The 23,546-nt window shown below is 34.2% G+C and overlaps 3 protein-coding genes across 10 annotated transcripts; 1 reads left to right on the forward strand and 2 right to left on the reverse strand.

Moving 5' to 3' along the window:
- Nucleotides 1-305: 305 nt before the first annotated feature.
- On the forward strand, nucleotides 306-5,859 carry LOC107774869 (putative WRKY transcription factor 4). The gene is made up of 4 exons (XM_016594518.2): nucleotides 306-1,072; nucleotides 3,696-4,414; nucleotides 4,518-4,676; nucleotides 5,141-5,859. Exons 1-4 carry the CDS (start codon nucleotides 656-658, stop codon nucleotides 5,421-5,423), a joined length of 1,578 nt encoding a protein of 525 aa, XP_016450004.1. The 5' UTR covers nucleotides 306-655; the 3' UTR covers nucleotides 5,424-5,859.
- Nucleotides 5,860-6,225: 366 nt separating this feature from the next.
- On the reverse strand, nucleotides 6,226-11,574 carry LOC107774871 (uncharacterized). Of its 8 annotated transcripts, none has more exons than XM_016594521.2 (12): nucleotides 11,493-11,511; nucleotides 10,089-10,171; nucleotides 9,586-9,978; nucleotides 9,171-9,254; nucleotides 8,980-9,089; nucleotides 8,747-8,879; nucleotides 8,499-8,634; nucleotides 8,244-8,406; nucleotides 7,636-7,764; nucleotides 7,340-7,534; nucleotides 6,697-6,819; nucleotides 6,226-6,521 (listed from the first exon to the last, which is right to left on the reverse strand). In XM_016594521.2, exons 3-12 carry the CDS (start codon nucleotides 9,857-9,859, stop codon nucleotides 6,408-6,410), a joined length of 1,461 nt encoding a protein of 486 aa, XP_016450007.1. In that variant the 5' UTR covers nucleotides 9,860-9,978; nucleotides 10,089-10,171; nucleotides 11,493-11,511; the 3' UTR covers nucleotides 6,226-6,407. The 8 variants fall into 8 exon arrangements, with proteins under 8 accessions (XP_016450007.1, XP_075103983.1, XP_016450006.1 ...); XM_075247882.1 differs by lacking the exon at nucleotides 11,493-11,511 and adding an exon at nucleotides 10,456-11,394 and having other exon boundaries at nucleotides 10,094-10,171; XM_016594520.2 differs by lacking the exon at nucleotides 11,493-11,511 and adding an exon at nucleotides 10,456-11,394.
- Nucleotides 11,575-21,830: 10,256 nt separating this feature from the next.
- On the reverse strand, nucleotides 21,831-22,925 carry LOC107774877 (uncharacterized). Its single transcript, XM_075247369.1, has 2 exons — nucleotides 22,383-22,925; nucleotides 21,831-22,241 (listed from the first exon to the last, which is right to left on the reverse strand). Exons 1-2 carry the CDS (start codon nucleotides 22,923-22,925, stop codon nucleotides 21,831-21,833), a joined length of 954 nt encoding a protein of 317 aa, XP_075103470.1.
- Nucleotides 22,926-23,546: the final 621 nt, after the last annotated feature.

Raw genomic sequence — 23,546 nt, forward strand, 5'->3', positions numbered from 1 at the left:
GTGTAATATATTCGTCGATCTCCCCTCCCTGGATACGACCCAAGGTACTTGAAGCTGCCTCTACTTGGGATGACCTGGATAGCCTATATATTAGATACAATCGGACTTCTTTACAAGAGTTATCATTTATACAAAACTATACTATAACGATCAAGTTTTTTTTTTGAATTAATTTTTTATGTTATATTATAATATATATTTTTTTATAATAATATTTGAGTATAGCAACAAAAAATTATCCGATAAACTGTACCGAGAAAACCCAAATTTGTATATGTTCCACTTGTATATTCTGGTATAATAGTCATTTAAATAGAAAAAGGAAGACCGTAATAACAGCAAAAACTGCAAAGCCTCCATTTTCGTATCTGCAACTGCAAGCGTGGACTTTCTAGTTTCTACTCAGTTTTGTTCAGATCCTGTAACACCTTTCTGTTTCTTCTTTCCAAATTGGACAGTATACAAACTTCCATCCCCCATATCTTCTCCTCACCCCCCCCCCCCCAAAAAAAAAAAAAAAACAGCCCACCTCTCTCCCTTCTCCAACAAACCCAGAAGAAAAACCAACGAAAACAAGCAAGAAATGGTATTATAATAATTTTCCACATATTTGAGTTTCAAAGGAAAAAAAACAGAAAAAAAGTCATCAAAATCAATGGCTGAGAATGAAGGATCATCATCATCATCATCAACGTCAAGAGCTCAATTACTACGTCCAACAATAACTTTACCACCGAGAAATTCAATGGAAAGTTTATTTTCGGGCGGGTCAAATGGTATTAGCCCGGGTCCAATGACCCTAGTATCCAGTTTCTTCTCGGATAATGATCCGGATTCGGATTGTCGTTCGTTTTCTCAGCTTCTCGCCGGTGCAATGTCATCTCCGGCGGGTTTTTCCGGCGTTCGACCGGGTTTCCCGCCAGTTCCTCCGCCGTCTACGGCGGCTATGGCTCAGGAGTATAAGCAGAGTAGGCCAACGGGTTTGGTGATAAGTCAGCCGCCTACAACGTTTACTGTACCGCCTGGATTGAGCCCAGGTGGTTTGCTTGATGGGTTCTTCTCACCTGGCCAGGTATTTTAATAAAAGTTCATAACTTGATTTTCTTTTTCCTTTCTTTTTTTTGTGATTTTTATGTAGTTTATTTGGATTTTATGAACATGTGAAAATTTGATTGCAAGTATTTTGATGGACATGTAATAGGCAATATGCCGAGGCGAATCATGATTTAAAGAAATGATTTGTGAATACTTTACTTTTTTAGGTCTATGGGTTTTGCAAGTCTGAAGGGTTAGATTGATTTTTGAGGTAATTAGTTTCTAAGAAGTAATGGAATTCTATAGATGTTACCATAGTTAGTAACTTGCTTTTGGCTTTAATTTTTGAAACTTTTGTATAGAAAGTTGTACGCAAGCCTCGAACCCGTGAACTCCTGCAACAACTTTATCAATTATGCTAACAACTTTGCCAATTACGTATACTCTTCTTCTATGTAAGTCTCTCGGAAAAGGAATTATTTCCTAAAAGCCTTGAACTTTACTGCCAAAAGTGTTTTTCCTTTATATCTGGATTCTGGAGTGTGCCTTTTGTTGTTCCTTGACTAAAGTATCTGACTCTGACGAGAAGACACAAAGCTAGAAACATAGTACTAGTAAGAAACTGTCAGAGCAATAGTCTCAATTTCTCTGTTCATCTAACACAAGCGTACACTTCTTTTCCTTTTTGATATTTCCAAGCATACCCTTCTTTTTTTAAATGATGGTTGTGTCGGGCCAGCTTGGGCACAACTCAACTATTCTATCGGTTATCTAATACAGCCCAGGTACCGTTTATCACTAGATTTCTCTTATTTGTTGGTATTTATTCTGGCAGAAAATTTGTAACTTAAGTATTATCATTTCCGGATCATCATTCTTTGTAGAGATAGTTCCTATATTGAAAATTGTCACATACAATAACTGTTGCGAGACCTTGAGCATAACTCGCCATTATATCAAGGTTAAACCTTTACATTATTTTAATTTGAGCTTGGACCAAAAGGCTGGCCGATCCTTGGTTGCAAACTGAGAATCCTTTATTTATAGGAGTATGTACTCCATCCATTTTTTCCTGAGTGCAACATTAATCACATTAGTCAACAGAAAGTTCTGAATTTTAGGTATTAATGCAGTTTAGTAAGAAGGGGAGCCTTGGCGTAACTGATAAACTTGCAGGAGGTCATGGGTTCGAGCCGTGGAAACAACCTCTTGCAGAAATGCAGGGTAAGGCTGCATACAATAGACCATTGTGGTCCGACCCTTCCCCGGACCCTACACATAGCGGGAGTTTAGTGCACCGGGATTCAATCCTGGTAATTTTACGTCTTAAGACGGGGATGGACCCACGCATGGTGGATTAACAAGCCACTTCCACTTAGTTATATCTGCCCTTACCTAGGGACAAGTTGAAGTCTATACATACAGATCCTTGCTCCTCTATGACTGCTTATTAAATAGAATTTTTTCCGATTTCAATAGTTGAAAGTATGGTAATTTCTTAAGGAATAAAAATAAAAAAAATAAAAGCTTCATCAACACTGTACTAACTCTCTATGATTCATTAACTTGTCTACTTGAATGCCGGCTCAAGATGGCTGGAGCTATGTATATACAACAACAGACCCAGTCTAATCCCACAAGTGGGGTATGGGGAGGGTAGTGTGTACGCAGACCTTACCTTTACCTGGTAAGTTAAGTACCAGGTAGATAGAGATAGATATATGAATCCATTCCATTTCCCTTATCTACTAGTTGATCCACAGGTTTCATGTAGAAAACCATTTTTGGCCTCATCTAGTGCCGGTCATATTAGACTGGGGAGTAGTTGGAAGAAAAGGAATTGTTGGCCTAACATGGCCTGATAAAGAGAAAAGACAACAGAAGCTACTCGGCGTAACGTCTTGCAGATGTGTTATTATTTTGTTAATGTTTGGTTGTTACTAGGGAAAATACAGGTATTTGGTTTTTAGATGCTACCGCACGAATAAGGTGGAATTTTCCGTGGGTCTCGCTATCTGAATCAATTATAAATGAACAGTATCTCTATCTAGCTTTGTTATTATTACATTGTTATCTGCACCCATCCAGTAAGTATAGATATGGCGAGAGGGAACATCTTTGTTGTGGACCTTCTTTCATTTATAAAAATAATAAATCAATATCGTATTCAGATTGTAGAAAAACCTCAGTGATGAATCAAAAAAAGAAAAACCAGACAGGAAGAGTTTGATTTTGTAAACAAGCAGGTTGTGTTTGTAGTAACATAATTGAGTTTCGGTAATTAACACTCTCTGAAATTAGAAATATCCTGATGATGGTAAATGTTCTATACTTGGCTTTGGGAGAGAACACTCTGTTGTTGCTGCATATAAGTTGATACTGTTAGGGGTCGTTTGGTTGGGAAACAAGTTATCCCATGATTAATTATTCCGGGATTAGTTATCTTACCCTTCCATAGAGATAAAAAAAACACTACAATCCCAGGATAACTGATCCCGGGATTAGTTATACCACGATTTTATCCTAGCCAAATATGGGATAAACTCATCTCAAATTTAATCCCGGAATTAATTATCTCTTATCCCTCGTACCAAACGAGCCCTTATTAGTTTAATTTGAATTTGCTTCTTCGAAGTTAGTTATGTATCTTCATTTGACAGGGCCCTTTTGGAATGTCACATCAGCAAGTGCTTGCTCAATTTACAACTCAGGCAGCCCCTGCTCAGTCTCAACTGCACATTCGGCCTGACTATCCGTCTTCTTCAACAGCAGCTGCAGCGTCATTGTCACAGTTCCAGTCCTTAGCATCAAATGCAGCAGCAAACCAACAGATACCTCCTCCTGCATTAAATCCTAACATCGTGAAAGAGTCATCAGATGTTTCCTTATCTGATCAGAGGTCAGAACCTGCTTCCTTTGCTGTTGACAAACCTGCTGATGATGGCTACAACTGGCGAAAGTATGGGCAGAAGCAGGTCAAGGGAAGTGAATATCCGCGAAGCTATTACAAGTGTACACATTCAAATTGTCCAGTCAAGAAGAAGGTTGAGCGCTCCCTCGATGGTCAGGTGACTGAGATTATATATAAGGGCCAGCACAACCATCAGCCGCCTCAATCTAGTAAGCGTTCAAAAGAAAGTGGAAATCCAAATGGAAATTATAATCTTCAGGGGTCCTATGAGCCCAGCTCTGAGGGTCTGGCCGGAAATTTTAACAAACCCAAGGAGGGCGAAACATCCTATTCGTTAAGAATGAAGGATCATGAATCCAGCCAAGCAACACATGACCAGATCTCCGGATCAAGTGACAGTGAGGAAGTGGGTGATGCTCAGACTAGAGTGGATGGAAGAGACATTGATGAACGGGAATCAAAGCGGAGGTATCTTCCTTCACCCTTAGCACTATTGCATAGTAATTCCTTTTGCTGCCATGTCTATTTTGACAGCTATTCTTCTCTATCCTAACATGTCTGTACTTTGCAGGGCTGTGGAAGTACAAACTTCAGAGGCAGCTTGTTCTCACCGGACAGTTACAGAACCTAGGATCATTGTACAAACAACCAGTGAAGTTGATCTATTGGATGATGGTTATAGATGGCGAAAGTATGGACAGAAGGTTGTTAAAGGAAACCCCTATCCAAGGTAAAATGTCCATCTTATTTTACTCCTTTATTGTCAATGAACTACTCCACGATATCATCTATACATTTGGTGTTCAGCTAGTTTTAAGAGTGGAGTTGTGGTAAAGTGAACCTTAAATTAATAAATATCAGCTGTAGAGAAATCCAGTTTACATTTACGTTCCTTTTATGTTTACCATATTGACTATAATCTTGCCAACTTTTTGACTTTCGAGCCATGGAAGCAGCCATACTAGTGTTTGCATTAGGGTAGGCTGTCTACATCACACCCCTTGGGGTGCAGCCCTTCCCCGAACCCTGCATAAATGCGGGATGCTTTGTGCACCGGGCTGCCCTTTTTGTCAGAATCTTGCTGGTTGAGACATTCTCTTTGCAGTATTTATTTAGAAGTCTTTGTTTCAAAGCCAGCTGCTTCGTGGCTATTTTGCTTGCCATAATTTTTACACGCCTTGTTATTTTCTGCAGAAGCTATTACAAATGTACCAGCCAAGGATGTAACGTAAGAAAGCATGTCGAAAGGGCGGCAAGTGACCCTAAAGCAGTCATAACAACATATGAGGGTAAACATAATCATGATGTGCCTGCAGCTAGGAACAGTAGCCATAATACCACTAATAACTCTATGTCACAATTGAGGCCACACAACCCTGTAGTTGATAAACCGGCTGCAATGAGAAGAACTGACTTTCCAAACAATGAACAACAACCTATAGTGCTTCTACGTTTCAAAGAAGAACAAATTACATGATTTATGAAAGCATCATTCCAGCATGGTAATCAACAGGGAAGCAAGTGAAGAATTTGGCCATGTAGAGGGCTGTAACTTATTTCTGAATGGTTCTATTTGTCGCGTTTGCAATGTTGATCTTGGTCTCCCCCAACAATCATGAACAGAAATGGTACAGAAGTTGCGTTGACACGAAATAATAGGTCAGGAAGGAGTGATTTGAATATGAATTGTTTGTAAATGTTCTCAAAAAGAGCACAGGGTTAGCTGTGTTATTTCTATATGCATTCTTTCTGTAAATGCTTTTGTATTCCAACATCTATTGGCTGTTTATTGCTGCATTTGAACTAGCACTGTGAACGACTACACTATTTTTGCATTTAACGCCAATCCTTCTACCTTGTAATCGTTTATAGTTGGGCCTTTCATCTGAATTTACATGAAGTTTTTTGGACAATCTTCTTGCTGTTATGAATTGAATTATTTGTTATTTATTTATTTTTCTGTTATGAATTTATGATTCTCAGTATTTTTTTTTATAGTGATAGGATTGAATGTGCTTCAAGTCTAAAGAAGGGTTTTGTAACCTTCTTATTGTCATAGTGGAGTTTTTTGGATCTTTGTGATCCCGTAGTTTTTACAAAAAACTCCGTGTTAAAATTTTGTGTTATTTATCTTCTTTATTTTCAGGTTTGCTTCTTCCTGTGACATAACAACAACTAGCATGATAATTTAGACTTCATCGCATTTTCCTCTGAAGTGTTTAATTGAGGACCTTTTGAGGGTAACCAACAGGGACTTTCCTTTAAAGTTGATGTGGACCTTTATACATTGGAGAAATTAAAATTCAACTTTCAATTTTGTCAGATTTCATTGAAAAGGTTCTAAACCTTTTCATATTTTGTCACTCTTGATACAAATAAAATTGGTGTGATAGCTACATTTCAGAATCCATTCTCTCTCTTGTCACAAAATTTACAACTATTAGCCTAGCTCTCAATCATTTCAGTTATCAACAGGGGTTATAAGCTGAGGTATCTGGCCACGATTTACAAAATCGATTTTGTTCAATCGAACACAGCACAAAACTCTCTCTGGCAGCTCCTCTTGCTTCTGTGCCTACAGTTATCCAAATATAACATGCAAAGTGCAAAGAACTGTTTGTATAAGAATTCAGAGTTCATGTTCCTCCTATACATGCTGATAAAAACCAGAATGAACTTCTGTTAAAAAATAACTTGTGGGAAAATGTAAACTTTAGAGCATAGGAAAATGATTCTGGGAATAACTAAACCTGAATTGTTAATCCAAGATCAAGAATTCCATGTTTCAGTCGTTCTCGGAATGCATCAAATCCTTTCCTGGATATGTAGCTGAATCGATGAACATCCAGGTCTATCTCAAAGTAGTTGCCTCCCTGAACAAGATAATGATAAGAGATTATTTAAGAAAAGTAAGAAAATGAACTTATAAAAGCAGAGGCGGACCTAAAATTTTAACGCGACGGGGGCACAATATTCTGTTCAATCAGTGCCCCCTAAAGGCTTTTAGGGTTCAAGGTGCCAAATGATTTCATTTAACCATTTTTAAGGTACACACATACATATACAAGACTTCTGCTCAATATAACACATAGGTTATATTAGGTCCGCCTCTGATTATAGGAGACAACAAAAAGTATATCAAATGTGCGACTTCTTGCATATAGGAGACTTATAGGAGACAACAGATACTTCATGCATATAGTGAAATTTCAGCTGCTCATATCAAATGTGCGACTTCTTTATTAAGTATATCTCATTTCAATTCTTTAATCTAGATATGAGCAGCTGAAATTTCACTATATGCATGTATATGCCAAAATTTAAGAAATAATTTGACGATATTCATCTATGAGATCTCAAAGAGGAAAAGATTTTAGAATTTAAAAACATTACCTCGTAGAAGGCATGTTGAGGACGCGAAAGCACTGGTTTTTCATTATACGCATGTAAAAGTTTTTTCTCCGCGGGATTTAAATGAAGATCTTCAGGGTTGGCTACGCCAACCATGATTTTTAGTCTTTCTCTGAAAGGAACTGTTGATTCCTTTGCAAAACCTTTTACAGTTTCCATCTCATCCATTACTAATCTCTGCAATATGTATCGGTAGAAAAAGTTTTAATCCATGTATTCCAGATAAAAGAAAGTAGTATTCATATAAAGGAAAATAGAAACTAAGAACAGGCTATTACCTTTATGCTGTCTTGAAATTGTGGAGAAATCTCTTTTTCAAAATTTTCTGATACTTTGAAGTATAGTACAAGGCTCATTCCCTCCCCATCATTTTCACCAAGGAACATTGAGGCAGGATAACTAGGCAGCTGCAACAATAAATCCGGAATTTTTGTAAGTTATTTTCACGAAAACAACACTCCGCCTCAATCCTATATGAATTTTCAGTGTCATGTCGCTCTATTAAGCCCGTCTCAGTCCAATAAAAATAACAGTAACAAGTCATTTTCCAGAAAAAAGGCAGTCCGGAGAACTAAGCTCCCTCTATGCGCAGGGTCCGAGGAAGGGCCGGACCACAAGGGTCTATTGAACGCAGCCTTATCCTGCATATCTGCAAGAGGTTGTTTCCTCGGCTCTAACCTGTGGCCTCCTGATTACATGGCAGCAACTTTACCAGTTACGTCAAGGCTCCCTTTCAAGTCATTTTCCAAAAGAACCCATAAAATCCACATGGAGCCTTAGTTAAAGTAGTTAATCCCAACTAAATAGAATAAATGTATGACAGTGTCAAGAAAAGGTAAAAAATGCAAGTCTGATTTATTAAGGAATTTATGCATTGCAAGAGGACCTGTATATTGACGATGAGAAGCGATGGGACTTTATCATGTGGCTCTACAAAGGGAAGCTCAAGATACCGTGCAATATGAGATATCTTCCGCGGAGAAACAAATAGATCAACACCAATAGGTACATAAGGGCAATAGTTAGGGGCAGGAAATTTCCTTTTATCCCTGCATTTGTGAAATATAGAAGTCTTATCAGCTTGAATGTAAAGCGAAACAAGATACTCTAGCAAATCTCATTGTACACAACGCAAACATGCCTGAAATAATTCATGCCACGAAGCTTAAATACAGAAGGTGCAATGCGACTCCAACATCCTTGAGTTTGTTTCATATCAATATAATGTGGAACAACAAATCCTGCTCTTGGACGATACAATAATCTCCTTGAAGAACCTAGTTATTTTATAAAGTCCTTTAGATTTTGACAGTATACTAGTTATATGATCAAAACAAATCTAAATACGTAGATGAATTTGTATGTATTAGTATTTGCAGTGACACTCACAAAACTCAGTCGTCGTTTCCCCATCATGCAGTTTCTTATTAACAGCAAGTGTTACAACTGATAACTTCCTTCTTTGAGATGTCAAAATTGGATCCTCCACAATGTTGTTCCGCTTAGTAAAATTTCCATCTACCTGAATTAAGTATCGAGAAACGAATCATTGACTTGGAAGCCTTAACAAATACATGAGCAAAACATTTCATTTTGACCTTCACAATGCTAAAGTGACTTACACATGATATATCATTGTTGTTGATGGTATCGTAAGAGTGTGAGGCGCTTTCGATTTGACTTTGATGATCTAATATGCTCATAGAAGCAATGACCAATGAAGGGCAAATTTCTGGAAGTAAAATTACAAAGAGAACTCAGAAATAACTTCTTTTGGTTACTGTTAGAATTTGGATTAGGATTTATTGATTACCCCCAAGAACACTAGTGAAGTCTTCGTCTGAATCAGACTCAAGGACACTGAAAGAATCAAACCATGCTTCCTCTTGGCTTACTCCTGCAAATTAAAGAATTCCTTGGAAATTAAACACTTCTAATGCAATTTGAAATGCCTAACTTTCCTTGGCATCTAGCTCCTATAACCAAGTAAACGGATGCTAAAAATTCTTTCATTTGCTTGGTTCAAAGCTATGTTGCAGGGACTCGCCAAAATGTTACCGCATCGTGTCGGATCCTCCAAAAACACACTACTTTTGGAGGATCCCAGACGCACCCGCCGGCGACATTTTTGGAGGGCCCGAGCAACATAGGTTCAAAGTAATCAATGTTTGCTGAGCAAGAAGATCAACTATTTCAAGAAAATTAATGCTTGTTACAAGTATCCATACCAGTTACATCTACATGATGAAAGTTTTGGGAGAGATGAAATGCTGGATTTAACACACAATCCCCTCCACCAATAGGTGCAGCCCTGCTCTCATAGTCTATTGTGACAAACTCACCAACATCAACATCTCTTACATAGTTTCTCACACCAGTAAGTTGCTCTATCGGTGCAACAGAAACAGAAGATGGTGCCTTTCTTCGAAATCTACGAGACTTGCGAATGCACTTTGTCTTTAACTTTATCTTCTTAGTCGGACTCGAAACACATCCACCCATATCTCAAGACTAAGTTCACAACTCCAAGAAAAATACTCCCTTACCTCCTTTGCATATACCAACCAAAACTGCAATTCCAACAAGAAGCACTCCCTTCCTCCTTTGTATATATCAACAAACTGCAAGATTATAGCATTCAAAAACACCAAGAAAGGCACTTTAGATATGCACAAACAAACCTTACTATTCTTGTATTTTCTCAAGTTGTAAAGTATCAATTATTCATTACCTTACATGCCAAAAAATGGTAATATCAACTTCTCAATGCATTCCCTCAAAGAACTAAAGGCTAAATGACCTATTTGGTGAATCCTACATATCAAAGATACATAACTATACAAATTTAAGACAATAATAAGATGTTGACTGTTAGGCAGAACTCTATCTAAACTCACCCATGTGAAAGCTAACTGATTGAAGCTAAAAAGATATTTTGGAAAACCAAATATTGGTGTTTGAAATTATATTGAAGGATCTGATTAAGACTATGCTATAGTTCAAGCATGATTTGCACCATACATATAACATTCATTATAGGTCACGGGTTCGAGCCGTGGAATCAGACACTAATGCTTGCATTAAGGTAGGCTACCTACATCACAACCCCGAAGGTGCAGCCCTTCCCCGGACCCTGCGTGAACGCGGGATGCTTCGTGCATCGGGCTGCCTTATTATCCTAGACCATACTGAAAAAATGTAGGAGCTTTTTATTGCCCCCATATTAAGAAATTGAGGAAATATCTCAGGATTGAAACAGTAAAACAAGAAGTCAGCAAAAGTCCTCTATAAAATAAATACCGTAATATTAGTCAAAACCACAAAATGAATTAAGTAAACATTAAAAAGTTAGCTGTAATGGCTGAAGGGTCTCAATCAGAAACCAGAATGATATAAAATAACAACAATGACAAACAAGAATACCTAAAGCATTCCAGAGATAAGGCAATCCAATTTGTATATTCATGAACAAATAAAAATCATATCTTTAAATTCAGAGAAAGAGATAATATAAAATTAAGTGAAACTGGAACTTTCTTGAAGGGTCGTGATTTGGAAATAAAGCAATCATGTTTGGCATGCAGTGATAAAATAGAACTAAAGGTCAACTAAAATTTAAAAGCTGTCTTCATATAAGAACAAAGTACAAGAGGAAATATACAAGCTGGAACTTGGCTGATCATAAAAACCAATCAATATTAATGATCGGAAAGGGCAGCCCGGTGCACTAAGCTCCCGCTATGCACGGAGTCCGGAGGAGGGACGGACCACAAGGGTCTATTGTACGCAGTTTTACCCTGTATTTTTGCAAGATGCTGTTTTCACGGCTCGAACTGTGACCTTCAGATCACGTGACAACAACTTTACCAGTTACGCCAAGGTTCTCTTCGATCAATATCAATGATCAAATGAAAGATAAACAATAACAAGAAAATAGTGAAACCAACGATGGAAAAGTCTTGATATTTTGTATTGATATCATAAATTTTATAAGCATAGTAACTTGCATGGAAAATTGGATTATATTTACTTGTAAATATAGGTCCACAAAAACAACATAATGTAAAATCAGAAGGGATTAAAGAGAATGATAACAGATTAACAAGAAGCTAAAGAAAGAAATGAAGGGACTTACTCTTAAATGGTCACTTCCTAATTCCAAATTAAAGTTCATTTATTTCTTCTCTCATTTGCACTTCATATATAGTTAGCTACCCCTACCACAGGCAACCACCCCCTCTCCCCCAAAACAAGAAGGTAAAGAGGTCCCACATATTACACAAAAATGGATTACAACTGTTGAAACTCCAATTATTTATTTGGTTGTCTCCTCTAAAAAATAGAGCCTTTTAAATTTTATATTATTGATGTAATAGTATCTAAGTTTACAATGTCCATTTTTAGTTCATGATTCTCTATATATTTGGCATGTCAAAATTTACGATTTCATGATTTTTAGTTCCTCATTTCGTTTTATATGATCGTCTATAATTAGATACAATATTTAAGAAAGAAGAATTCTTAACACGATATAATTTTATAAAATATATCAAAGTTCAATTATAGGAGTATAACAATCGTTTTGGACTAAACAAGAAGTAAAACAATCGTATAAAATAAAGTATAATAAGTGTGTCAAATTTATATAATTTGCGTTTCCTTTTCATTTTTCACATTTTCGTTAGCATTTCACACAAATCTCAAGAATCAAAGAAAAAATGAAGGTCATAGGTTAAGAGTTTGACTAGATCATGCATCCCTATGAAATTTCAACTTGTCAAAATATTTAACCAAACTCTATTGGGAAAAAAATAATCTCTAAAATCAAGATTCCATTTCAAATTCATTTGAACTAACTATGTACAATACAAGGTGAAAAAATGACAACATAAACTTTCGTCAAAGCCAATTGATCAAAAGTCAACTAATAATTGACAATCTAAGCTTCTTTTTTTTATCACAATACTGTTTAATCTTTTCCTATCATTTTATAGTAATAATGCATTCAACATTTGGTCCAAAATCATTCTTAAGGGAGCATCGATTAAAAGAATCAACCGTCCTTCCTTCCATCATGTTTCTTATTAGGGTTCAAATGGTTTATAAAATTATATTGTCAATATATAACAAACAATCAAAGGCAAATCCAAAGTTTAAGTTTTAGGCTCTAAATACTAGAAAATGCAGTTTATTGAATTCTAAATAAATTATATATGCATATTAAATATTTTTTTAAAATATAAATACATGATTTTGGACAAATTAAAGTTATTAAGTTTTACCGAACCAGTAACTAAGCTTCCAATTGAACGAACTAATTAGCTGCAACATATAAGACATTTAAGACAATAATATATAATTATGTTAGAACAGAAATTGTGCTTGCCATGATAATATATACTACCAAGTATATAAGTGAGGTAATATTTAAACATTATAATAGTAGTGCACTCGTAGAGCGCTGTTACTTGATATCTTAAAGGTGCAAAGATTAAATTCTCACAAAAAGATATCCTTCCAATCTCTTTCCCCTTGCCTCTCCACTCAAAGAAATTGTTTTAAAAATAGCATCTATTCTTCTTCATCCAGCAACATTAAACAAAGAAAGTATATTCCTTTGAAGCCTAAGTAGTTAGCTCAAAAAATTCAATAAGATCGAGAAAAAATATTGCTGTAAACAAAAAATCTCAGAAGTTGTTACAGATGAAGTATATCTAATACATAATTTAGATGTGAAAAATTGTCATCTAAAAAAAGAAATGTTAGATGAATTGATCGTAAATTATTTGATTTAAAATCTTTTTTCAAAAGAAGAAAAAGAAGATATTAATCATATAGAAAACAGAATTTTCACAATAAATATAAATCCCTCTGATATCATTTCAGAATACAAACTCTTGTTGACAAATTGAATTGCGAGAACATTTATTACTTTTTTTCAAATTTATTCTCAGTGCTCCAATTAGAGGAGTGTTAATTAAGTGAGAACGTATGGATAGTCTGGTCAAATATTCTTATGATTAATTAAGCCTATTAAAAATCTTTTCTGAAAAATATAGAAAAACGTAAAAATTATTATGTATCTTGGTGGCACGAGATGCATGATGAGAACCCCACAAACCAATAAAATGAGTGCTTTTATTTGGTAAAGATACCATTGAAATAAAGAAATTGCAAGAATTGGAATTGCTTCTAACTTTGTTGATTAAAATGCAATTAAGATTCTTTAAGTAGGTGGGATTTAGGCAAAAGCACCAACTTTTGAAACAATGATTAGGAGAACTAGGCTTTATGATTTTAGTGGTAGAGCCCCTGTCTTATTTATTCTGTGACAAAGGGGTCCCAAGTTTAGTCAAATTGTGTTTTCTCAACCCAAACCTACAATTAGGAAAGAAAGTATTTGTTCTTTTTGAAGATATTATTTTCCACCTCCTTGAGTATTTAAGTAGAATTAGGTGAAGAAAATTCAAACTTCCAAATTCATCCCTCCACATATTCAAACGAGCCCTAACAACAGCATAAAATGGTGCTAACAATAGCAATCAACAACATCAACATCAATATGATGTGTGAGATAGAAAGTTTGTTTCCGATAAACTCTCGACTCAACAATAGCAATTATATGTTAAAAAAAATCTCATTTTCGAGGACATTTAAATAATCATCAAGCAACTCTTTTTAGTTTCGTGATATGGTCTAGGGTATTTTTTTTTAACCAAATTTTTTAAAAGATGTACTTCTCAGTTTATTCAAAAAAAATCAAATTCAAAGCCAAGTCTTATATTAAATCCCTTAGGTAGAAGTGATAGATAGGCCTTATTTCTGAATAATAATATCTAGAGAATTAGACAACAAAAAAACACAATTTGGTGTAGGTATTATTAAGCTATAATTATAGAATAGACAACACTTAATTAGAAAACAATAAAACATAGTACTTCTCATATCATACTTAGTAGTGCACAACTTGCATTAGTTAGTGATTTCTTTCTTCTTCTTTTTCCTATTTTAATTCACAGGAACTCAAACGAGAGCCAATATTAAAACATCAAAAAAAAAAAAAAAAAATCTCCGTGATTCTCCTTATTTTATTTTATTTTATTTTATTTTATTTTATTTTATTTTTCTCATGTATGACACAAGAATCCTTCCCTCAAGTGACAAGTATTTTTTCAAATAAAAAAAAAACTCAAAACTCAAAACTTAGATATTAAAAAATAAAAATGATTTTAGTCAATCACTACCAAACTCTTAGACCAACCCCATTTTACTCGATGTTCTTTTTATTTTTGTTTTTTCGTGAGTTGTTGCTAATTAAGCGGGTTGAATTAGTTGAAGTGTCACTTCGAAGACAATTGTTTAAGGCAAATCTTGAAGTTAGGGGTTTTAAGTGAAGAGAATTTAGAAGTATTTTTTTTTATAATAAGACAGAGATTATGTTGGTTGACAGCTAGATGACTACCCTATTATACCTGAAATGTTCTTCCTCCTAACCCCTATTTTGAATTCTTATTTAGCAGAATTTGAATCTAGAAGGTTATCTTAATCCAATTAATCCGAAACATGTTGTTGCATTTATTAAAAGCACGAAAGATATATAGAATTGTAGCCTTGTGAACTTTTGGTGCACACGCGGTCACATCATAAATCACATAGTTTGGGATGTATATCAAGCCCATCAATGAAAATATTTAATTGCATCCCATAATCGATATTTACATAAACTAGTATTCATACTTGTGTATGTGCAAAGAATATTAAATATAATTTTTCATAAGAAAATATTACTTGAAAAATACAATACACACAAAGAAGCATGTCAATGATATTAGTTTATGAATATGTGAAAGCAATGAATATCCATATATTCAAGTCTATCCAAAATTCTATTATTTTTTCTTGAATTTCAATTTTATTATTTAAATACTTGAAAAAATTTAAAAAAATCAGGATAAAGTTTGCATTTAAAATAAATAAAAATATTTTATCATTATTTTTTTTCTTCTTGAAATAGTATAATACTTATTATATAAATCAGTCAACTGATAAATGTTTGTGCAACAATATGATAACTATCAGTAAGAATATAATTAATTTTCATGTCTACGTATGAATTCATAAAAAATTCCAGAATTTCCAACAATTAAAATAATAACATATTCTACAACATAAACATAATAAATGTATAAAACATATACCCTAAAATACGGAAAAGTACCTAAAAAAGGAATCTAATTTTGAAATGTATCCATAATTAGTCCCTTAAAATTCTCTTTTTTATTAATTAAAGATTATTACTATAAATGCTTTAGGTTACTATGATAATATTATCTCATTACCAGGAGGTATCCTCCATAAAAAAATATTGCATCCTCCATTAAACTAAGTTTTATTATATTTTGGGATTCTTTTATTCTTTCAATTTCATTCCCCACTTAGATATACTTATCGTATGAATATTTTCCTATAGTCAATTCATCACCATCAACATCATTTTAATTAGAGAAAATCATCTTCAAGAAACATGAGGAGTTATTAGGTTTAACAATTATACTTTATATACATACACAATGTGTAATACATATATATCATAGTAATTATACAATATACAAATATTATGTAATAATTTTAAAATCCAACATAGAATAATTTTATTACAGTCTACCTTTAATTTATGTTTAACTATATACACATATATAAGTATATAATATATAATAGATAATATACTACTATATATTATTAGTAATTGTACCTTTAATTTATTACAGTCTACCTTTAATTTATGTTATACTATATACACATATATATAAGTATATAATATATAATGTATAAAATGTAATATATAATATACTACTATATATTATTAGTAATTGTACAGAGAAGCCAAATTAGGTGATAAAAAATATACTATAATGGAGTATGAAGAAGGGTATAAGAACTTTGTAGCGGGGTGGAGGAAGGAAGGAGGGAGTGATATATTATATAGGTAAAAGGGAGGAAAGAGGGTAGGGACATTAGGATATACTCGAATCTTTTAATGGAGAAATTGGAAGAAAATTAATATGGATAAATACATTTTAGGCGAGAGAGAATATCAAGAGAGAGATATTAGGATAGTTTTAGGTAAGAGAACTCAAGGGAGAGATATTAGGATAGTTTTAGGTAAGAGAACTCAAGGGAGAGATTTTAGGGATATGAAAAGTTGTAGATTAAAAAAATTATATTTTATATAATTTTTTAGAAGTAGTTGTAACTTATTTAATTAAGTACTAAATAAGTTGTATTACGTGTAAATTTCTCTAAAATTAAAATGTTGAAAATTATATTTTGCCGACCAAAAAACCTTGCTATGGTGCACACTTCCATTCGTATATTATTATTCATACCGATTGTCACCGTTTGTGAGAATTCTGAAATCTGCTGGCATAATTTAGATCAGATAGAAATTGTCAGAATAATAAATTTTTAATTAAGAAGATGATGATGATAGAGTAAAGGGCAGTCGTTCTTTTTTTAAAGACATGATTTTTGGGGTTAGGTATTTTCTAGGGATAAGATTAATTAATTATCTTTTTAAAATTTAAATGTTAAATTTCAAAATGATGCGGGCTTTGGTATTTGACGAGTCAAGGCGGTCGGACCATCATTTCGACGGGGCATAAAGTAGTTAGCTCAGTCGTACATGGGTCATTGACCCCAGAGATCGGCTCATCTTTTTTTAAAATAATTTTTTTTTTAAGTTTAACTTCTAACCTAAAAATACCAACAAAAAAATATCTTCTTGGACAGAAAGCATATGTAAAACTTAAGAACGGTTGACATTGATCCAATAGATTATAATAAAATATTAAAAAAAGGAACAATATTTCATTCATTAAAAATCAAAATTCAAAACAAACTCGTAAAACTTCAATGGCACTTTTGCGATATCTAATACCAACACATCATCATCTTCATCAAGTACATTTGAACCCGCTTGTGATAAAGTTATCGTAACATCTTTATTTTTATCTACATCTTACAATCTCTATGTATTGTTAATTATGATTTTATTATTTATGTATTTCATAATTTTAATTTAACTCTATATTTAAAATTTAAATTTTAAGATTTTGATCTACTAATATGATGTGCTTAATAGACATTTAGCTTGGGTTATTTTTCTTATTATTTTTAGTTCTATATTCTTTTTATTTTTTAAAAAAATTTATAAAATATTTTTGTTAGGCTTGTTGGCTAATTAGTCCAACCTCATGGGCCACGTGCTTACTTGAGCCGAGTTAAATAGCCTTATTCTTAAATAGACTCCAAAAATCTTAGTTCACTTATATTAAATCATGGGTTGAGGTAGCCTAAGGGGCCAAGTCCATATTTATGGCTCTAATATAAATGTAGTCTTGTGGTCTCTTGGTGCACAAACAGTCACCTCAATAATCAAGAGGGGAGTTGCCAGTAAGATACCTTGGGGTACCTTTTAAGTTCTAAAAAAGTATCAATAGCTCAATGCCAACTTCTAATTGACAAACTGGTGGGAAGCATCATATCCTGGACAGCTAAATTGCTTGTCATATGCAGGGAAATTGCAACTCATCAAAAGTGTCCTATTCTCCATTCAAACTTTCTGGGCTCAAATCTTTATGTTACCAAAGAAGTTTACAAGAATAGTAGAGGCAATTTGTAGGAGTTTTCTATGGACAGGGAAAAACACTATATCAAAGAAAGCTCTCCTAACTTGGAACAAAGTTTGTCAGCCTAGATCAGCAGGTGGTTTTAATGTAATGGACATATCCCTATGGAACAAAGCAGCCATCAGCAAGTAGCTATGGAACATATGGAAAGAGAAGAATAAACTATGGATCCAATGGATGCATTGTTACTACATAAAAAGCAAATACATATGGAAGGTGCAACCTAGCCAAGCTTCTGGATTATGAGGAAGATTCTGAAAGCCAAAGATAACTTTGAGAAGACAGGCTACACCTACGAAGATCTAATACAGATGCAAACTTGTTCCATCAAAAATATATATCATAAACTGCGAGGAGATTTCAACAAAGTGAACTGCAGGAAGTTGGTATGTAAAAATGCAGGCTGCCCTAGGTGGGTATTCACGTTAACATTGGTGGCTCATGGTAGGTTATACACAAAGGATAGGTTGTTAAAGTGGGGCATTCATAATAACTAACTATGTCCATTATGTTCACATGCAAATGAATCCATCCAATATTTATTCTTTAAATGCCAATATGTTGCTGTCTTATGGAAGAGACTACTCAACTAGCAAGGTATTCACATAAACATCTATGGCTGGTCTGAGAAACTACATTGGGCAGAGAACTGAGCTAAAAATAGAAGTGCAAAAGCTGAATTATTCAAAATGGTGTTAGCAGGTTGCCTGTATTTTGTGTGGCAGAAAAGGAATGCAAGACTCTTTCAAGCCAAATCGAGGGATTGTGAGACACTTAGCAAATTAGTTGTACAAAAAGTGTATTATCGAAGCAATAGAAATATAAAAAAAATACTGAACAGATTGGACTACTATCTGATGTAATAGTTGTGTAGTTCTTAGCAGGGTTGTAGAAAGAATGTATAGGGGAGTGAAGGGTAGTACAGTAAAGCTTTGAGTATGATAAAGCTCTATGGGTTTCTTCTTTGATTTGTAAATATTTTCCCTGATATATATAAAAATTTAATGGAAAAGGGCCAAATATATCTCTGTACTATCAGAAAAGGTTTATATGTACCCCTCGTTATACTTTGAGTTCAAATATACCCTTGTCATTATACTATTAGTTCAAATGTACCCCTTTTCCATTAAATTTGTCCAAAGCGGACATCTAATCCTACGTGGCACTGACATTTGATGAGGTGGATGTCACATGGCCACCTCAGCTCCCCTAACCCATTTTACCCCTTCCTTCTATTTTATTTCCGCCACTAAAATATTCTTTCCCTCCACCACTATTGCCACCATTACCGCTACTATGAAAAATACTGTATTTCAAATTTTAGTCTTTTATATATGGATTAGGGGCACTGAGGTGGCATGCCATGTGATATCCACTTCATTAAATAGCAGTATCACGTAGGATTGGATGTCCACCTTGGACAAACTTAACAAAAGAGGGATATATTTGAACCAATAGTATTACAACAGGGGTATATTTTGACCTAAAGTATAACGAACGGTATATTTAAACCTTTTCTCACAGTACAGGGGTATATTTGACCCTTTGCCGAAAATTTAATTACCAAAATAATAATAATAATAATAATAATAATAATAATAATAATAATAATAATAATAATAATAATAATAATAATAATAATTCGGTATTTACATATATTCATGAAAAGCAAATCCGATAATCTATATGTTCATCCGGGGCCTAGCCCTCTTTCTATTAACCATAATTTGATAATTATATGTATACTTTGATTGACTTGCAATAGCGATTCTTATCAACAAATGTAACAATTTATATAGAACGCAATATTTAGCTCCCATTTTGCCATGATTTTGGCTTCATTTTTTCAATTTTTGTTTTTTTTGAAAAAGTTGTTTGTTTATGAAATATGATCATGTTATGGGGAAAAAATATCAAAAATTTTCAAGTTCTCAAAAACTGGTTTAGGGTAGTTTTTGGGTAAAATTGTTTCTTCCACGTACAAAACTTCAACTTTCAAAAATTATTTTTTAACACAACTTCAAAAACTCTTTTTTTCAATTTTTAATCAAATATATGTTCAAACGCTAGCTTATATTCAGCTCTATAAGAGATGCTTTGTTCATTTTCCACGTGGCATGGAATATGCTGATTGCAGGAGGAAGGATTTCTCTATAATTATTTTTTGGCAGAATAGGAAATTTAGTTCTCTATTTCTTCCGAGCAAAATATGAAAGTTACTAGAGATTAAGGAACTAGACCCCTGTTCGGTTTCCCGCAACAAAAATCTCTCTTTTTCACCGTCAAGGATTATGGTGAATTAGATCGGATCCCACCATTAATAATTATAGGTTTTGGATTTAAGTTCTGAATTTGGAGAAAATCATGGCAACAAGCGTCTCTCCTTTTAATGAGCCGTGTGCAACTCTTTTTTATTTTTTATTTTTATAAATACGGTATAAATTAAAAGGACATAACTTTTCTAAAAAACACACTTTAAAAATATTAGTTTTTTTCTTTTTTATTATTATTTAAATAGAATATTTCGTTATTTAGAAGCGCATATTAATAATTCAATTTTTAACTTTTAAGGTTCTCACTTTTATAGTAATAACTAATCTCTCGAGCATTCTTTTCATACGGAGTCGTTGTTTAGGGGAAACAATTTCACTTGTTAATTATATGTTAAAAATTCAAAAAATTAATATATAAAAAGATTAGCGAAAATACATGGATATTCAGTTAACTCCTCACGTAATACAAATGAATAAAGCAAACAAATATCTAAAGTATAAATAAAAAAAACTAGCAATAACTTAAAACCAATCTTGAGTCAATCTACTTTACATAATATATATATCTCCGAAATTGAAATGTCAGCTTATTTTATCTTTTCTATTACAGAATATGAATATCACGAGGATTAAAACTGAAATTAGACAATAATATAGGGACGAAATTTGCTATTTTTCCTTCAGATTATTTTTGCAGAAAGTGCAAACGCAATTTTTTTTTTTTTTTTTTGGTGAAGAAATTATTTTTTATTGATTCAACACCACAGCCTGCTACATAATTCCTTTCTCTCCTTTCTATCTATTTCTTCCCTTTCTCTTTTCTATTTACACTTTCCTCCTAGCAATAGCTAACAAAACAATAAAATAATGTATCAAAAGCCAGCCAGACATACAGAAACATAAACCTATATCTCTCTTATCTAATTACTCTATCTATCCATTCCTTTTCTCCAACACTCAGCTTTTTAGTTACAAAATTTATCTTTCTCAATCTGCATTCTTGCTTGATCTGCTTTATCACATATCCTGTAGTTGGTAATTTGTACTCCCACACTGCATTGTTGCGAGCCTTCCATATCCAGTAGACAAGTGTTGCTACTATAGCAAGCACCACTTCTCTGCATCTCTTCCCCTTAGTGATTCTCGCCATTCTTCTCCAGATACCAGTATCCAGTAGACAAGTGTTGCTACTATAGCAAGCACCACTTCTCTGCATCTCTTCCCCTTAGTGATTCTCGCCATTCTTCTCCAGATACCAGTTATATCAGTTTGTTGTATATGTATCCCTAGCCACAGTAGTACCTCCCGTAAGCATATTTTAGAAAAGGGACATTCAAAAAATAAATGCTTTGTAGTTTCCTCATGCATCTCACATATTGGGCATCTATCATCTTGACTTATGCCTAGGTGGCATAATCTAGATTTGGTCAACAGCCTTTGGTGCATAGTGAGCCAGCCTATAAAACTGTGCTTGGGTATATTCGATTTGCTCCACACCCATATTCCCCATGGTCATGCTTCTTTAGCTCCCATTCTCCATTTGTACTCACTTCTTACAGTGTACTGTCCATTTATATTCTGCCATCCATCCTGTATGAATCCAGGTTCAAATTCATCTCTAATTTTACATATCTTCTTCCAGTACCAGCAACAATCAATTGGACATATGTATTGCCACCATGCCTTATCTTTTAAGTATATGTTGTTTATCCATTTCACCCATAAGTTGTCAGCCTTCTGTGCCACATTCCATACATATTTTGCAATTGCTATTTCATTCCATTTAATGCAATCTGTGATCCCCAATCCAGCCTCTTTCTTGTCCCTGCAAACAATGTCCCATGCCACTAGATGAGGTTTATTTGTGATAACTTTTTCATCCCAGAGGAAATTCCTACATATTGTAGTAATGCCTTTTAGTACCTGTTTTGGAAGTATGAATATGGAGGATCAATAAATGTAAATGTGCAGCAGTATAGAGTTGACAAGTAGCACTCTCCCAGCATAGGAAAGATGTCTGGTACCTCAACTTTTAATTCTTGCTGTCATTTTATCAAGCAGAACTTTACAGTCCATTTTTGAGATTCTCTTAGCTGAAATGGGCACCCCTAGATATCTAAATGGGAGGCTTCCTTTTTTGTATCCAGTCATTTCAATCAGTTCATTAAGACTTTGAGGGTTCACATTTACACTGAATATATTTGATTTGGTGGCATTTGTGCATAGCCCTGTTGTGTTTGAGAATGTCTTTAATCCCCTAAGCAGCAGATGTACTGATTGGAAATCCCCTTTGCTGAAAAGCAGGACATCATCAGCAAAGCATAGGTGGTTGAGCTTCAGACTCCTACATTTGGTATGATATCCAAATCCCTGATGTTTAGCTACTACCCCCATTATCCTGGTGAAGTACTTCATACATATAACAAATAGTAATGGGGATATTGGGTCCCCTTTCCTCAACCCTCTTTCCCCTTTAATGTTGCCATACACTCCTCCATTTATAGCTATAAAGTAGTGCACAGTTGTAATACAATTCATGACCCATTTGATGTATTTTTGAGGAAACTCCTTAGCATGTAGCATCTCCTCTACAAACTCCCACTCCATTGTATCATATGCCTTCTTCAAATCTATTTTAATCAGGCAACTGGTAGTTGTTTGCTTCCTGTTGTAGAGCCTCACCAAGTCTTGATATATGAGAATGTTTTATACTATATTTCTTCGAGCTACAAATGCACTTTGGTTGGGTGAGATTATCTCTGGTAAGACTAGCTTCAACCTGTTAGAGAGCATTTTGGACACTATTTTGTATATAGTATTGCATCATGCAATTGGCCTGTAGTCACCTACTGTATCTGCATGGTCTGATTTTGAGATCAATGTAAGAACTGTGGTGTTCCAAACTTTTAGTGGCTTCCCTGCTCTGAAGAACTCCATCACTCTTGCTGTTAAGTCTTCTTTAATTGTGTCCCAACAGTCCTTGAAGAACTGACTTCCATATCCATCAAGTCCTGGTGCTTTGTCACCTGCAATATCCCATAATGCTTCCTTCATTTCCTGAGTATTGAAATCTGCTGTCAGTATTCTCCTTTGATCTATTGAAACCACAGGCCCTTTCTTTTACAATTGTGTTGCATACTCTTGTTCTGCTTATACCTTTTGTGCCTAATAAGTTTCTGTAATACTCCACAAATGTCTCTGCTATGTCAGGTGCATTAGTTCTTGTGT

The sequence above is a fragment of the Nicotiana tabacum genome, chromosome 24, assembly GCF_000715075.1.
Source record: "Nicotiana tabacum cultivar K326 chromosome 24, ASM71507v2, whole genome shotgun sequence".
Taxonomy (NCBI): Eukaryota; Viridiplantae; Streptophyta; class Magnoliopsida; order Solanales; family Solanaceae; genus Nicotiana; species Nicotiana tabacum.

Coding starts and splice junctions, on each gene's coding strand:
- LOC107774869 (XM_016594518.2), top strand. CDS start 656: ATGGCTGAGAATGAAGGATCATCATCATCATCATCAACGTCAAGAGCT. Junction 1,073..3,695: donor GGTTCTTCTCACCTGGCCAG/GTATTTTAATAA, acceptor TTCATTTGACAG/GGCCCTTTTGGAATGTCACA. Junction 4,415..4,517: donor GAACGGGAATCAAAGCGGAG/GTATCTTCCTTC, acceptor TGTACTTTGCAG/GGCTGTGGAAGTACAAACTT.
- LOC107774877 (XM_075247369.1), bottom strand. CDS start 22,925: ATGGAGTGGGAGTTTGTAGAGGAGATGCTACATGCTAAGGAGTTTCCT. Junction 22,242..22,382: donor TCTCAAAAATGGACTGTAAA/GTTCTGCTTGAT, acceptor CTTCCAAAACAG/GTACTAAAAGGCATTACTAC.
- LOC107774871 (XM_016594523.2), bottom strand. CDS start 9,859: ATGGGTGGATGTGTTTCGAGTCCGACTAAGAAGATAAAGTTAAAGACA. Junction 9,090..9,170: donor CTTCACTAGTGTTCTTGGGG/GTAATCAATAAA, acceptor TTTTACTTCCAG/AAATTTGCCCTTCATTGGTC. Junction 6,820..7,339: donor CTCAACATGCCTTCTACGAG/GTAATGTTTTTA, acceptor TATCTTGTTCAG/GGAGGCAACTACTTTGAGAT.